This window comes from Charadrius vociferus, unplaced genomic scaffold, assembly GCF_000708025.1.
Source record: "Charadrius vociferus isolate BGI_N301 unplaced genomic scaffold, ASM70802v2 scaffold45, whole genome shotgun sequence".
Taxonomy (NCBI): Eukaryota; Metazoa; Chordata; class Aves; order Charadriiformes; family Charadriidae; genus Charadrius; species Charadrius vociferus.
The window spans coordinates 2,658,440-2,674,671 of NW_009648712.1; the positions used below are offsets into that span (position 1 = coordinate 2,658,440).

Below are 16,232 nucleotides of genomic sequence, written 5' to 3' on the forward strand. Positions count from 1 at the left end.
GGGGGGGGGGAAGCTCTTTTGAGTTGAGTATTTGAGAGGGGAAGGGAGGGGGAGGGAGATTGTCAGACTTCATGGAGCAAAGCAATTTATGTAACAAATGCCTCCCAGTCTTTCACTAAAAGCAATAAGTTTACTGTATTGAAAAATGTTAATTGTAGTGCTGGGACACGTACTTCTCACTGGTAGCAAAGGCCCTGACAACGGGGAAGACAAAGAGAGCCAGAGAGATGCGCATAAAGACACCTTAAACAAAAACAGTATTTTTGGTAAAAAAAGTAGGAGGACGTTCATAGAGATTTTCGTATATGAATGCAGAGGCCCACTGAAGTCTCTGACAGGTGGAAACACAAAGATGGTGCACGTGGAAAAATACGAGTCCCGTTCTCCTGCCTGTTTAGCTGAAGCTTTGAAAGATTGCAAGTTAAAAAGAAAAAAATCAAAATAACCCTGAACACACCCCCAGCCAGTGTGTTTCATTAACCTGTTGTGAACTACCAAATGAATGACCCGTTCCTTTTTTTGGCAGAAATATGTGGCTTATCTGGGACCTTGAATTGCTGTCCAAATCTGCTAAATCTTGTATCTTCCAAGACTTTAATGTTGTCTGGAAGGTATTACTTCTGCAGATGCGGCTACCTGCAGTTGGGCGAAGTGCTCTTAGGCTGTCAGGCTCTTCAGTCTGGGGCTGAAGGGCAGCATGTTTTAGCAGAGTATAGCGGGTACACTTCATATGATGGATTTACTCTGGATGGCTTCCAAAAATGGCATTGAAGTTCCAGCACAGTGATTTAGTTTCCAGACATATTTTTTCCCTGTAGCTCTTCTTGAGTTTCAGACAGATGCGCTTCTGTGTTAGGGGCTGAAGCCTTTTTAAATATTTAAGGAGGTTTATGCTTCTCTTCTGTTACCTCTGATAATAAATTTTTCTGTGGTTTATGACATCTGTACTTAAACGTATTTGAAGCTTTAGCTCTGCAGAGCTTTGCAGACCTAGAATTTCGAAGGTTTTCAAAAGAAGCAAATTTACAAGTTACCTTCTGATCTGTATCCATTGAGGATGGTTTCAAAGTAATCACACGACTGCCTTTGCGCCCAGGTAAGTTTAATGCCTTTATGAAGTCCTGTTGCTTCCCTATGCTCTCCATACAGAAGTCTAGACTTCAGGTCACTGTCCCAACTCCAGAAATGATACATTTTCTAGTTCTCGTATATATTCTTGATGTATATCTTATTCTTTCTATAGGAAAGCTGTTCTCCCTAATTTCATAAGTCATAGTGTATTCGTATTTAACTTTTTTATTATTATGGTCTGTGTTGTTCTCCAGGACTGATGACCAGCTGTGAGAGATTTTCTTAATGACAAGTTGCTTTCTAAGGATTCGTTTACGGACCAAGCATTTTGTGGTGAGTTTACCATTAACATACTTTCCAGTATGTTTCAACTTACTTGAAAGTGATGTCATGTTCTGTTAATTTTGAATGACCTATTAAGGATATGTTACTTATTAAAGGAAGCTGTTGTAGATAGTCTAAATGCTTTAGCAGCAATGACACTTAAATCTTTAGTGCTTCTGGAATTCCCCTCAGGTTTTTGCAGAGGTGCAGACATCCAGGAATGCAAGAGCAGGTGGGTAAAACGATGGTTTTCCAACTTTGATGAAGACTGATCTGTACCATTGTTGGTGGATAAAAAGTTTTTATCCCACAGCAGACTCCTGATCATGGCTTGCCCCCATTTCCTGCCTTTGTCATTCTCAGAAACCCAGTTAGTGGTAACCTTGAAAATACGGCACTATACAGTTACCTTTTTTGTGGTTGTTTTATTTGAACAGAAAATAATCTTGTGTGTATCCACTGAAAATGTGTACTGGAAAGCAGATGCCATCCCTGGGGCTGTTGAGGTTTGTTCCAAGTTTTGCCCTTGCAACTGTAAGGTTCTGCCGCATGAACGGAGCCGTATTAAGGAATAATCTCGTTCCTCTTTGGGTGTAACTGCTGTGGCTGTAGAGGTTACAGTCCCCCGGCATTTGCTCAGAGGTCACCACAGGACATCGCTTCTCAGGTGCTGTATTTTGCAGTCTGTTTAAGTCCCTTGGGTGTTGGATGTCACCTCTCTCAAAAGGCCAGGCTGTGAACTGGGGGGTGGTTCTCTGCGCCCACCCCCTCCACCATGGCTGGCAGAGGGCTGGGAGGGACGTGGTGGCTGCAGCCTTTCTGCGTTCCACAGGTCGCAGCCTTGCATCGTGTGGAGTCACCACGGCCCGAGACTGAGCACAAAGTTACTCTCTTCTGCGCCGGGAAGAAACATCTCTGGTTCAGCTGCTGCTGTTGAGGAAAACTGCTGTTTTGGCAAAGGCGAAACCCGTCCTCAGAGGGATTCTGCGTGTGCTGTGGGCTCTGCTGGTTACGTGCTTGAAGGGAAGTTGGCGGCGGCAGAAGGTGGGAACGGGTTTCGTGGTAGCATGGGATGGGAGGACATGCAGCAGCTCATGGGGCGCTTGCAGGCAGCACCCGTGGGTGCTCAGCTTTGCCCTCACAGCCCTTGTGCCGCTTGTCCAGAGCGACGGCAGCCACGGCGCCGTGCTTCGGTCTTAAAATATATTATTAAAAGGATTATAAATAGAGTTGTGCTCAAATGGTCTTGCACTGGTTCTCGTGCAATAATGTGGTGGCATTCACTGCTGGAGGAGAGCCCTCGCTGACGAGCGGCAGCATCACCCGGCCGCACAGCGCTCTGCTGAGCATAAATTTTTTAACCTCCTGCTCCTCTTTTTTTTTTTTTTTCTTTTTTTAATCCTTTTTGACCAACAGACAGTAACGCTGCAGCGCTGGAGCACAGCCGCTGTTGGCTCTGAAGCTCAGTGCTGCCGTGCTGATGTCACATGGGCTCTGTGATGTCACGCCCTCCCAGCGGGGTGCCGCAGCCCCGGGTGGCGGGAGGCTGGGACCAGGAGCGAGCAAGTACTGGGGGGGATGGAGGAGGAGGTCGCAGGGGGAGGAAGAAGTGTCCTGTAAACTCTTTGCTTGAACACGAATGGCTTTTCTGGCTCATCAGGAGGTGTTTTGGTGGGTTTTATCTTTCAAAACAGGGAATTCAGGGCATGGGTCTGGATTCACATCGTGGTTCTCATGCTGGCTGCCCCCCCCACCCTCCGACGGTCCCTCCTGCTGCCTAAAGGTGCAGAGCGGGGAGTAAAGGATTTGGTGACTGTAAATGGTAAATACCCCCTCTTAAGTGAAAGGATTGGTTTGGGAGGGGCTGGAGGAGGGCTATGGATGGCACGGCAAGGGAGGAGCAGCTGCGATCATGCCGTTGGATGCTTCGCAGTGGGGCAGGGGAGATGCTCAGCCAGGGGAATTCTGTTTGTACAGGTGAGAAACCATAAGCTGGCTTGAGTGGGCGAAGATGCAGTCTTCAAAGATCAAGCTAGTTGTTCCACGGGGCCTCAAGACCCTGCTTGAGGGGGTGAGCCAGGCTGTCATGGAAAACAACCCCGATGACATTGCAGAGTTTTTTGCTCTCTATTTCCAAGAGCTCGTCGCCTTTCGGAAAGGTTTGTTCCTACCCGTGCTTCACAGGAAGAGCTGAGCTATTTGAGAGTGCTGTCCTGCTCCAGCTTAACTTCTGCTTCTGTTTCCAGGGCATCCAAATCTGGATATAACAGAACTGGTTGATAAGTTTGAGTTCATTAGTGGTAAGATATTTGCCCTTTGTTCTTTTAACATATTTTGAGACAATATTCCAACATGAATGGATGCGAGTACCTTTTGCTTTTTATGGGATGCGTCCCATCCAAATCTGGTTACATGAAAGAAGCATATAGGCTCTGGGTATCAAAAAGGCAGGCGTCTTCAGAAAGCACTTGCTTCTATTTAATGTGGGAAGAATTAGTCCCTGGGGGTGCTATAGTTTCTCCTTGAGCATAGAGGAGAGCCTGGATGCCTTTGCTCATTTTAAGATATTGCAGTGCGATTTATCACCCCCAAAGCAGATAGCGACTTTACACTTAGTTATTCTTTACAAATAGATATTGTATCTCTTTGTTTATAAAAAGATGACTTAGTTCTGCGGGATGCTGATTCCTTTGGGAAGCGCTTGGAGCTTTCAGCTGCTCCCTGGGTTTGGCTGTTAAGGGCTGGACTACGTGGTGCTGCCTGAAGGTTGTGTGGGAGCAGTGAGATGGGTGCGTTCTCTAGCCCACAGCCTGTTTGTATCTGCCCCACTGGTTTGGGTCTCCATCGTCTGGTTACCGTAAGTGTGAGCAGCTTCAAATATCCCCTTTATTCAAAAAGGCCACCTAAGCTGGATTCCAGGTAACCCTGGAACCAGCCAGCACCTGAGACAGCTTTCGTCTATAGATCGAGCACTATACACTACGGTAATTACAGCAATGAAGAGAAGCCCCAGCTATGAACAGAAGGTCTAATATCTTATTCCTTGCTTAGGATCTCCGCTAAAAAAGCTAACCACCACTGATTTCAGCACTTGAAGCAGTTTTCTTGTGAAAATGACTGGTGGATGTTGCAGTGCAACTTAAAGTATCACTGAAGGCTGAAATGTGGTGCATTTGCAAATGTTGCATTAATGATAGCACACAGCAATTTTTGTGAAATCACGGAATGACAGAATGGTTTGGGTTGGAAGGGACTTTTAAAGATTGTATAGTCCAATGCCATGCCCTGGCAGGAATGTTTTTCGCTAGGCCAAGGTTGCTCAAAGCCCCATCCAACCTTACCTTGAACACTTCCAGAACACTTCCTTGAACACAACTTCCCTGGGCAACCTGTTCCAGTGTTTCACCACCCTCAATGTAAAAAAAAAAAAAGTCATCCTGATCTCTAAATCTCTAATCTAAATTTATCCTCTTTCAGTTTAAAACTGTTGCCCTGTATCCCGTCAATGCAGGCCTTGGTAAAAAGTCTTTTTCTGTCTTTCTTATAAGCCCTCTTTAAATACTGGAAGGCTGCTAGAAGGTCTTTGGGGAGCCTTCTCTTCTCCAGGCTGAACAACCCCAACCCTCTCAGCCTGTCTTCATAGGAGAGGTGCTCCAGCCCTCTGATCATCTTCATGACCTTCCTCTGGACTCGCTCCAACAGGTCCATGTCCTTCTTATGTTGGGGGCTCCAGAGCTGGACATAGTACTCCAGGTAGGGTCTCACCAGAGCAGAATAGAGGTGAAGAATCGCCTCCCTCGACCTGCTGGCCATGCTTCTCTGGATGCAGTCCAGGATGTGGTTTGTTTCTGGGCTGTGAGCCCACATTGTCAGTTCACGTCCAGCTTTTCATCCACCAGTACCACCAAGTCCTTTTCCGCAGGGCTGCTCTCAATCTGTTCCTCCTCCAGTCTGTACTGATACTGGGGATTGCCCCAACGCAGGTATAGGATCCTGCACTTGGCCTTGTTGAACTTCATGAGGTTCACATGGACCAGGCCCACTCCTCAAGCCTGTCCAGATCCTTCTGGATGACATCCTGTCCCTCTACTGAATCAGCTGCACCACTCAGCTTGGTGTCATCCGCAAACTTGCTGAGGGTGTGCTCGATCCAACTCTCTGTCATTGATGAAGATATTAAATAGTATTGGTCCCAGTACAGACCTTCGAGGGCTACCACTCATTACTGGACACTTGGACATTGAGCTGTTGACGGTAACTCTTTGGATGCAGCCATCCAGCCAATTCCTTATCTGTCAGATAGTCCATCCATCAAGCCTATCTCTCTCCAATTTAGCAGCCAGAATGTTGTGGGGGACTGCATCAAAGGCCTTACAGAAGTGCGGGTAGATGGCATCCGTAGCTCTTCCTGTGTCCACTGATGCTGTCACTCCATCGTAGGAGGCCACTAGATTAGTCAGGCACCATTGGCCCTTGGTGAAGCCATGCTGGCTCTCTTTAATCACCTCTCTGTCTTCTGTATGTTTCGACATATCTTCCAGGAGGATCTGTACCATGATCTTACCAGGCATGGAGGTGAGGCTGACTGGTCGGTAGTTCCCAGGGTCCCCCTTACTACATTTTTTAAAAATGTGTGCGATAGTCCCTTTTCTCCCATCGCTGGGGACTTTGCTTGACTGCCGTGACTTTTCAGGTATGGTGGAGATGGGCTGCATAATTTTCTGTCGGCATGCCTGTCAGTGGTTTGCGTATGTGATTGTGAACTGACCCCTGCTCGTTCACCAAACTCCAGTACAGGTCCCTCTTGTATCCCTCTCTTGCTGTGTCCTCCATCCCGCACTATGCAGTCACATAACTGTTATGAAAGGGGATGACCAGGGAGGAATTCCTTAGCAAGCTCGAGCAAGGTTTCCTCTGGAGTGTCCCACCTGCAGTGCCCGCATGGCTTTTGAGACTGGCTGTGCCCCGGGAGGTAGCCAGCTGGCTTGCGTAGCTGCAAGGGAGCTTTTCTTTTCTGTGGCATTGCCCAATACCGACATTGGACTATAAATGGGGCTGTGTTGGCTTGGGATGGCAGTCAGAATAATGCTTTTTCAGAGAGGACTTAGCTCTGTCATCCTTTCAGTTATGTTTCTCTTGTAATTTCTCATCCCATCTATTCATGACTTCAGAAAACAGCTCAGTGCTGAGCTGTGATGATGTATTAAAGACTCGCCTTCTTTTCTGCTCCTGTGCTGGTTTTACATACTGGCCAATGCTTGCTAATCATGATAGAATCCAGACCTCTTGGTTGGTTGTTTTTTCCAATGCTGAGGGTATTATTAACCATGTGGTGGAACACTGTTTTGATCCCATGAGTACTCTCTTGTATTCCTCCCTTTCTAACTAATCTAGAATCACAGAATGGTCAGGGTTGGAAGGGTTCTCTGGAGATCATCTAGTCCACTCCCCCGCCAGAGCAGAGTCACCTACAGCAGGTTGCACAGGACGGCGTCCAGGTGGGTTTTGAATGTCTCCAGAGTGGGGGACTCCACAACCTCTCTGGGCAGCCTGTTCCAGTGCTCTGCCACCCTCAAAGTAAAGAAGTTCCTCCACATGTTAAGATGGAACTTCCTATGTTCAAGTTTGTGCCCATTACCTCTTGTTCTGTCACTGGGCACCACTGCTGAAAAAAGACTGTTCCCATCCCCCTGGCATCCTCCCTTTAAGTATTTATAAGCATTAATAAGATCCCCCCTCAGTCTTCTGTTCTCTAGACTAAAAAGACCCAAATCCCTCAGCCTTTCCTAACCACAACCCTCTGAGCTCTATCTGCCAGCCACTGTTCAGTCCACCCCACTGTCCATTCATCTAACCCGCACTTCCTAAGCTTGCCTGTGAAAATGATGTGGGAGACAGTGTCGAAAGCCTTGGCAAAGTCAAGGTAGAAGCCATTTTTTCACACTATATCAAAAACTTGTTCATGTCTTACCCTGTTCTTCACTTGGATACCTCTTAGGTCAACTAATCAAGATTCTTGAGGGAGCTAAAATGTCACCACCTGTGCATCTGAAATAACTTGTATGGATCCAAAGAGTTCTGATGTGTTGCAAAGAAGAGAATGGTCTTCTAGATGGTGATGTGCTTAATGTGAAAGGTTTAATCTTTTAACCCATAAGCATGGCAATGTTTGTGGGCAGTAGGTAGGACTGTAGCCATCACTGCAGGATCAGGGATACAGTTAAAGCTTCCTAAGTTTTAAAGTGGTACCACTGCTCTCTGAATTTTCTTTCCCCTTATTGATAGGCAAGCAGCAAACCCCCTCCTTAAATTATTCCATCTCTGCAACCCAGGAAGCCTCATAAATGTGCTGTAGAGCATCTAATTGAGTTGGTGCTGAAATCACTCTTAATTTTATTTAAGTGGAAACAGTTGCTCATGTATTGCTGTTAAGTACTTCTTACCTTGCAGAAAATGAGAATGAAAGACTGGAAGAGAAGACATCAGAGTACACAGATACTTTGTTTTCTGGGGAGCCCAAACAGAAGGACAAGAGTACTGACACGGAGGAAGACCGGCTCCTTGAAGAACCTGATATTCAATACAGCTCCAAAGTAACTCAGCACCCATCAATTGCCAGTTCCATTGCAGAAAGCAAAACCCCCCCTGGATCTGATAGAGCTTCATCCCCTGAGGGACCTGAACTGGTGTACGTCCCTGCTGAGTCCACACAGCTCGCTGCCCACATGCTAGGTAACGGTGACTCTGTTTATGCTGTGAGGGATGTGGCAACCAGTGTGCAGACTCTTCACGAAGACTCTCAGACCTCAGAAAATGAATTTACACCAGTAGAAGGTGCTGCTGAAGATGCTTCTGCTGTCCCAGCAGCTGAGGCTTCTGTAGAGGCTGTTAGGTCACAACCAGCAGTGCAAAGTCAGTCCTCCGCAGCTGGAGAACTAGGGCCCTCAGACAGCCAGGCTGATGTTTCAACAAATGATGTAAATCAAGCTTCCTCCGTCCCCTTGTGGGAAGAACCATCACCTCTTTCACCACCACCATCACCTGCTCCTAAAGATCCATTGCAGGCTGTGCCTTCCTGCGACGAAGCTGAGGTTACCTCAACCATTGAGGCTGTATCGCTGTGCTCTGATGATGACATGATTATGGGTGCAGAAGTTCCACCTTATGTTGAGCAGTTTCCACAGAAAATAATCATTCCCTTTGTAGACCAAACAGCTTATCTGGTAAAGATTAATCAGCCTTTAAATGCAGGCCGGGGCTCAAGTGCTACAACCTTAGGTCCATATGCTGATGATTTAGTGTGCCATCCTGAGAGAATGGAATCTACAGCACAAGTGGCATCAGCTGAGCAAGTTTATGTCTTGTCAGGTAAGAAGGTTTGGGACTCTGTGTCATTTTCCTGTTTCATCTTCCAGCTCTACAGCTTCATCAGTGGCCATTAAACAGAAAAATACCTGTGTCAGTGTGACACAGGGTAGAGATGATTTCTAAGAAACTACTGCACCGACACTCTCTGCTTGGCCCCAGTGCGCATGTGTTAGATCTCCCTGCCATCTGTTCCCGGAGATGTGGCTAGAGCTCTGGGCAGGAGTCCTGCGGGCAAATACGCAGATAAGAGTGCCGGGAGGGTGCCCAGTGATGCCAAATGGTCTTGCTCAAAACAAGCCATATTTTCTGAAGCGGGTGCTAGGGATCTACGGTGTAATACATGTGCCCTGTGGCTGAAGAGAGGTGACCAGCTGGAGCCCTAGTTTTGACTCTCCCCTGAAAGATCTCATATTCCAGCACTGACATAGGAGGTTTTCCATTTAGGAAAAAAAAAATGGTGGTGGTTGCCTGTGCTGTCTTGAGCGCGGTGGGTTTCTGCAGCTGGGCTGAGTGGGCTAAGCACTGGTCATCAGTTCCACAAACAGGAAGAGACCTGGTGCTTGTCTTATGCTGGCGAGGGCCTCACCAGCATCTCTTCCCTGTGGTGACACATGCCCAGCTCCACCCTTGCCCAGCTGGACAAACCCTCCAGGGTGGAGGTTCCCTGCCCCAAGTGTCCCTGGTACTGCAGAATCTGTCCAAGCCCTGTCCCAGGCCCCAGCAATGATACAGCTGTGAGGTCTCAGCAAAGCATTTGGTAGAGGGGAGCTGAGCTTAGGCAGATCTGTAAATTCACATTGGGTCTTTTCTTTAAAAAACCAAACCCATACTTTTAGGGGAGTTTTTGACAAATTTCGGTTTCAGAAATACGAGACAAATCCTGACCCAGAAGAGCCTGGCCATAAACAGAGCCAGAGCTCCGACCATGAACAGTTTAACTTTTTCTAGGCTGCAGGTGTTTGTCACCTACATACCAGAAGGTGTGTGTTTGCTTTCTCGGCTCCCTTCTCCAACATGCTTGCTTCCGCCAAGGTAGGTGTGTTTTAGACGTAAGGATTTACGTTATGACTGGAATTCACTGCTCCTGATACCAGCACTCTCACTTTTATCTTTGTAGCCATGGCCTCAAGTGAAGCAGGACAGCCACCACCACCTTCTAATGTGTGGACCCTCTATTGCCTAACTGACCTGAGACAAGGCCAAAACCCACCACCATCCCTTCCTCCTGCTGGAGCTGGTGTTCCTTATTCCCAGGCAACCCTCCGTCTTTCCAGGGGGGAAGATCAACAATGTGGTCAGCTGGCACAAGTATCTGCTCCAATTTACGTGATGCAAGACGACAGCAAGAGGGGAAACGCTCCACCTTTCATTTTAGTGGGCTCCAATGTTCAGAACACGCAGGACTGGAAACCTGTTCCTGGCTGTGCTGTCTTTGCTCAGCGAGATGCAGGTGCCAGGAGGAGATTCGTTACAGTCCCAGTGCCAGTCGCCAGGCCAGCTGATGCGAAAACAGACATGGCAAAGCCCAGTTCTAATCCTGCAGAGGAAACCGGGGCTGAGCCATGCACACCCAGTGTTTTCTTAGTTGCCATCCCTCTGGATGATGTGATGTCTGCAAAGAAAGGCTCCCCAGCTGGGGATAAGCACACAGGTACAAATGCTCCTGCAGAAAGTTATGGTACTGTGGGATAGATAACCATTACATCAGGCCCCCTTCCCAGAGAAGGGTCATGAAGAAGTAAGCTTGCCTCTTACATAGGTCTCACGCAGGGAGATGCTAGTGTTTGGATTTTACTACTAAAAGCTTAATTTAACCCTTTTCAAAATAAAGTAAGATTTAAGACCAGCGGTTAAACTACTTCTCATACGTAAGAGACCCAACTCCTTCCTCTGCTTGTTACGCTTTGCAATTAGTAGTACTAGTCTTGCTCTGGTTTTAGTCTGAAGTAAGCAAGTTTTTAATCTCACATTTATACACATCTTTATGCTTGCAGCCTGAACTTTTAGCATTTGTGTAATAATCAGAATGTGGCAAAATACTCTCACCTTAGAGTGCATTTAGGTAGCAATTAAAGTAGTTGTTGCTGCACACTTTCTACTGAGTTCATGTTATTTTTTTAAACAGGGTAAGAAGAGAGGCTGTATGGACTTCAGGAAGAGTTCAGGAGGAATGGGAGTTTACATTGTAATAAATCGAATAACTTAATGCACACATTTCAAAAAAGCCAGCAATTAGAACTGCATTCCCATGCACATTCCAGGCACAGCACAACATCCTGAATGTTAACTTTGTGTGAATTACAACCACTGAGACACATCTGCTGCAGCTGTTTCAGTGTTCTTCAGTGTATGAACATGGTATATGCATAAGCCCAAACCATACTGACAGATTATATATGGAGCCAAAGTTAGTTCAGTGTAACCAGGTGTAGTCTATACTGCTGGGGCTATACTCTAGGGAGGAACTGTACACCAATGGCAGGAGCAAGAGGACAGTGATACTTTCAACTAGAGGTGGAATGGTCAACTCAGTCAAGCTACAGGTTTATTGAGGCGGACAGCTGAGGATACGCATCGAGGAAGGGGTTAAGAAACAGTGCCTTTATTTTGCTTTAGAGGGGTCACAGCTACAGGTATGGTCACTTAAATATGCCAGGCTCCTGAAGTACAGGTCTAGAAAAAAAAAATATCTATGAAACAGAAGTTGCTCAAAACAAAGGAAGGAAAGTTAAAGTTGTATAGACCTTCCACCCTCTTGAACCTGGGCAGGCAGGCAGGCACTAAAAGCTTTGTTTTTCCTAGCACTGCGTGTTCAATGCCGGGTGACCTGCTGAAGCACTGACCCAACAGCTAGACTGTTTCTACGTATCTCAGAATCCCACTTGAAGTTGCACTGGAATTAAGACGGACTTCAAGAAATGCTGGTCAGAGTACAGGTTTGAGTGCAAAGATGAGGCTTCCAAGAGGCAGTGCAGGTGTTCAATTTCTGCGTCTACACATCGCTGTAAGGGCCCATGCCAAAGAAAAGGCTTTCCCTTATCTATGCAAGTATGTCTCAGCATCACTACCTCGGTAATTCTAGTAGTGCCCAGAATAAAATTGAAAAGCATCTCATTGCCTTATTCACAGTTTTGGTAGTCCACCCTCAAGGCCAGAGCTGCAGCCTCACTGCATATTCAAGGAGAAAGTTCCACAGCCATCCCCACCCCCCAGAAGCAGACTGTTGAGGGGCAAGGAGGTCCCCGAAGCATATGGAAGCAGACTCTGCAACTTCACTGCAGCAGCTTTTGGAGTAGGCTTACTCAGAAAGGGTCAGCACTGCCAAACACCACTCGCTTTAGACTAGATGCAAGTTTTGAAGCCTTTATTTAGTAGCAATTAAATTATTCAATTAACACTAACCTCCAGACAGCAGTTAAAATATTGTACAAAGAGCAGCTTGCCCTCTAGAAGCTCTGTACACAGTTCAATATAAACTTACACTCGAAGATTGAATGCACCCCACTGAAAAGGGGTAAAGCAGCTGTGCACAGGAGGCCTCACTGAGGTGCTGTACCACCTTTGAAATGCACAAGACTTCCTCCCAGGGAGTTTGCACAGTACAGACACAGGTCCTGTCCCCCCCACCACGTTCCACCGGGTCCTGGACTGATTAGGTTCTTGCTTTTTCACAGTGGTGCTGGGCACCACAACTTCTAGTGTATGAAACAGATTCTTTTAAAACCTGTTACTAGTGTGCAGTTCAAATCAAATCCGTAGATATTGAAATGGCTCTTAATTCCTTAAACCATAAGGTTGGTAGCAAAACAGGAGAGCAAAATTCAAAACACACTGCACGAAACATTGAATAAATACCTCTGAGTAATGTTACCAGCTTAAACAATTGCATTAATGCTCCAGAGACGAGAACGCTTCTGGAATCGCTGACCAGAGCTCAGGATTTAAGGGAGTTACTTTAGTAAAAGAAAAGTCACTTTATGAAAAATTACATCTTTACAGAAGTGACACACCCTTCTTCATTTAAGAAGAGAATATTGCAATTACTGTGTGTGCTTTTAAACATTCCCATGTCACAATAAATAAAACCAGTTTTATTTGTGCCAATGTTATCTACGAAAGAAAGTATTCACAGAACAGCCAAAGGTGTTCTATTCCTCATACACCACAACCTAATATAGGTGTATTCAGCAAACGGGGCAGCTCAAAACCATGGTGACTTACTTTGTCCATGCAGGACCCACCATCAACCAGAACAATTATTCTCCTACTTATGGGACTGCAGATCATGTACCACCAGATTTACTGTGGAGACGCTTAATATTTTGTTTGATAATATGTCAGTTTCTTCAGGAGATAAGTAAAACAAGGGAAGACATTAAAACAGATTAAGACTTATTTGTATCAGTCACGGGCTCCTTATTGCATTTTAATAAATATCAGGCAAGTTAAAGTAGTTTCTGTCCCAGTAGTTGCCAGAATAAAGCCAGTCCTGCGTACCAGTATAGGGATTGGGGCCTTGGTGGAACCACCTGCAAGGAAACATAGAGCATGTTAGTGAAGCTATTAACACTTTTATGGAAGTTCAGAACTGCTTTGCTGCATCTTTGGCAGTTTATTGTTTGAAGTAATTATTGCGATTGCAGGATCCCTCTCAGTTTTAAATCTGTAAGTGAATTTTAAGTCCTCTTCAGTGGCTAGATCACCCCATTTGCTACACCGCTTAAATATCTCCTAGGTGAAATTAGCGACACCAGTATTTTGTCAATTGAAGCAGTCAAGACTATCACAAAAAAGGACAGGTAGAGTTTTACTTCAAAGCAGTTGTGAACAATCATTTTGGCATGCATAAGCAGTAACAGTTTTTGCAAGACACATGAACACCACAAGCACTGCAGTCCTGAAAACAGAAAAACATTATTTCCCTGGGATCTAGATTTCCCCTTGTTTTTTAAGGCCCTGTTTTGCAATGCACTCAGAACAAGTGTGCCAGCTACCCTCCGTGTAGATGAAATATCACCCACAGGCTGCAGAAAAAGTCCTGGCTCATTACAACCCAGCTGTGCTGCATTACGCTGTCAGCACTGGGGAGCTAAGCTCAATGGCCACAAAGCTGATTCCGTCTGCATGAAGTTACTTGCAAGCTTTTGCTAAGCTGGTTGTTGCTAGGATCACTGAGTTTAGCACCTTCTTGCTTTCCTTCTTCCCGCTCCCCTCCTACCTAACGTGGAGGCACTGTGTATGCACAGGCACAGATTCCACGTGCACATGTATATAACCTTTTAGTGGGGGGAACATCTTGTCTGTAAAATAAGGTGCACTTACAAGGCCGTACTACTGGCAAGCATCCCCCAAGTGGTGACTACAACCCTCTCAAATCACCACGGCACAGAAGTTTGTCCTTATTCCTCTTCTTCCACACCCGTTTCTGGCAATTTTGCTGATGATACCAAGCTGTGTGGTGAGGTAGACATGCTGGAAGGGAGGGATGCCATCCAGAGGAGGCTGGAGAGGTAGTCCAACCAGGCCAAGTGCAAGGTCCTACATCTGGGCCAGGGCAATCCCAAGGATTGCAGGCTCGGTGGGGAATGGATTGAAAACAGCCCTGAGGAGAAGGACTTGGGGGTACTGACTGATGAGAAGCTCAACATGAGGTGGTGAGGTAGACATGCTGGAAGGGAGGGATGCCATCCAGAGGAGGCTGGAGAGGTAGTCCAACCAGGCCAAGTGCAAGGTCCTACATCTGGGCCAGGGCAATCCCAAGGATTGCAGGCTCGGTGGGGAATGGATTGAAAACAGCCCTGAGGAGAAGGACGTGGGGGTACTGACTGATGAGAAGCTCAACATGAGCTGGCAATACATGATAGCAGCCCAGAAAGCCAACTGTATCCTAGGCTGCATCAGAAGAAGCATGGCCAGCAGGTCCAGGGAGGTGATTCTTCCCCTCTATTCTGCTCTGGTGAGACACCACCTGGAATACTGTGTCCAGCTCTGGAGCACCCAACATAAGAAGGACATGGACCTGTTGGAGTGGGTCCAGAGGAGGGCCTCAAAGATGATCAAAGGGCTGGAGCACCTCTCCTGTGAAGACAGGCTGAGAGAGTTGGGGTTGTTCAGCCTGGAGAAGAGAAGGTTCTGGGGAGACCTTATAGCAGCCTTCCAGTACCCTAAAAAAGGGGGCTTACAGGAGAGCTGGGGAAGGACTTTTTACAAGGGCATGCAGTGATAGGACACGGGGGGCCGGTTTTAAACTGGAAGAGGGGAGTTTCAGATTAGATATTAGGAAGAAATTTTTCACTCTGAGTATGGTAAGACACTGGCACAGGTTGCCCAGAGAAGCTGTGGAAGCTCCGTCGCTGGAGGTGTTCAAGGCCAGGCTGGATGGGGCTTTGAGCAACCTGGTCTAGTGGGAGGTGTCCCTCCCCATGGCAGGGGGGGTTGGAACTCTATGATCTTCAAGGTGCCTTCCAACCTAAACCTTTCTATGATTCTATAATCCTGCAGCCCGTAACTGAACACCGCTTTCTGTCTGGGGCCACCTACTCAATGTTCTGCCTGCACAGCACACTCTGCACAGCACTAGACCTCTAGCACTTTAACTTCTTGTTGTATTTTGGCAAGCCATGCTTATGGCACAAGTCAGCTTGCTAGAAGCTGTTTTTGTAGTTAATACGCTCCACAGTTTCCTTTCACCTCTTCACTGGCCACAAAAGCCAGTTCTTTTATATGCCTCGCTGCAGCGAACACACTCATTTAAGTAAATCATGCGTGTGCAAGGCAGCCCATTTTAACTCAGTTCTTCCCTTCTAGGATACCATAAGGTTTTAGAACAGAAATTTAAAGCACATTTGGACCAAATACGACCAGTAGTGCAGAGCCATGTTACAAAGCAGGGCAGCTGACAGGCAAGTCTTGCTTGGCTCAAAAGATTTGAGGTATGTATTGGAAGAAATGCCTTGTACCATCTTCACAGTGGTAAACTGAACAGGTCAACACTTCAATGGTTCTGCTGTTGTCCTGGTTAAGTGAACTGAAGTCAACAGAAGATAGAAGTCATTTACCCCAGTACTGTACATGGTTCACTACTGCATCACCTCCGCGCAGGATGAGCCAGCTATTCCGAAGTAACCAGTGTGTGCGCATGTACCTAGTTCACCTCCTCCCTCACAGGTAACAGCAGCTCATTCCAGAGCACAAAGCCAGGCATTTGCTGAGACGAAGGGCTATAAAAGCACAGTTACCTCATCTCTCAGATTAAGGAATTCTACTACCCAATACCTCACTAGTGTGTCCTCCACACTTGTACAGGTCAGGACAATGTGCCCCTCCTCCAGCGACCACCTGCTTCAGTAGGAAAGGGAAAGGTGATGGGAAGAACTAAGTTTGAGAGACACAGGAGACCCAAAGCAATCAGATAATCTAGCCAGGTAAGTGATGGGGAAGGAAGGGACTGATTTTCATCAAAAGCAACA

General features: G+C 46.6%; 2 protein-coding genes across 2 annotated transcripts in view; one reads left to right on the forward strand and one right to left on the reverse strand.

Moving 5' to 3' along the window:
• Nucleotides 1-3,406: 3,406 nt before the first annotated feature.
• On the forward strand, nt 3,407-10,455 carry CABYR (calcium binding tyrosine-(Y)-phosphorylation regulated). The gene is made up of 4 exons (XM_009886659.1): nt 3,407-3,554; nt 3,642-3,695; nt 7,846-8,127; nt 9,881-10,455. Exons 1-4 carry the CDS (start codon nt 3,407-3,409, stop codon nt 10,453-10,455), a joined length of 1,059 nt encoding a protein of 352 aa, XP_009884961.1.
• A 2,709-nt stretch (nt 10,456-13,164) lies between these two features.
• The window catches only part of OSBPL1A (oxysterol binding protein-like 1A), a 73,835-nt gene continuing 70,767 nt past the window's right edge, over nt 13,165-16,232 (reverse strand). The window contains exon 27 of the mRNA XM_009886634.1: nt 13,165-13,292. Within this exon, the coding sequence (XP_009884936.1) occupies nt 13,190-13,292 (103 nt within the window). The 3' untranslated portion in view covers nt 13,165-13,189. The remainder of the gene's footprint in view (nt 13,293-16,232) is intronic.

What these genes read in the sequence shown, in the direction of transcription:
- CABYR (XM_009886659.1), top strand. Translation starts at nt 3,407, where the DNA reads ATGCAGTCTTCAAAGATCAAGCTAGTTGTTCCACGGGGCCTCAAGACC. An exon ending in GCTCGTCGCCTTTCGGAAAG is followed by an intron (nt 3,555 to 3,641) that starts GTTTGTTCCTAC and finishes TTCTGTTTCCAG; the next exon opens with GGCATCCAAATCTGGATATA. An exon ending in GCTCGCTGCCCACATGCTAG is followed by an intron (nt 8,128 to 9,880) that starts GTAACGGTGACT and finishes TTATCTTTGTAG; the next exon opens with CCATGGCCTCAAGTGAAGCA.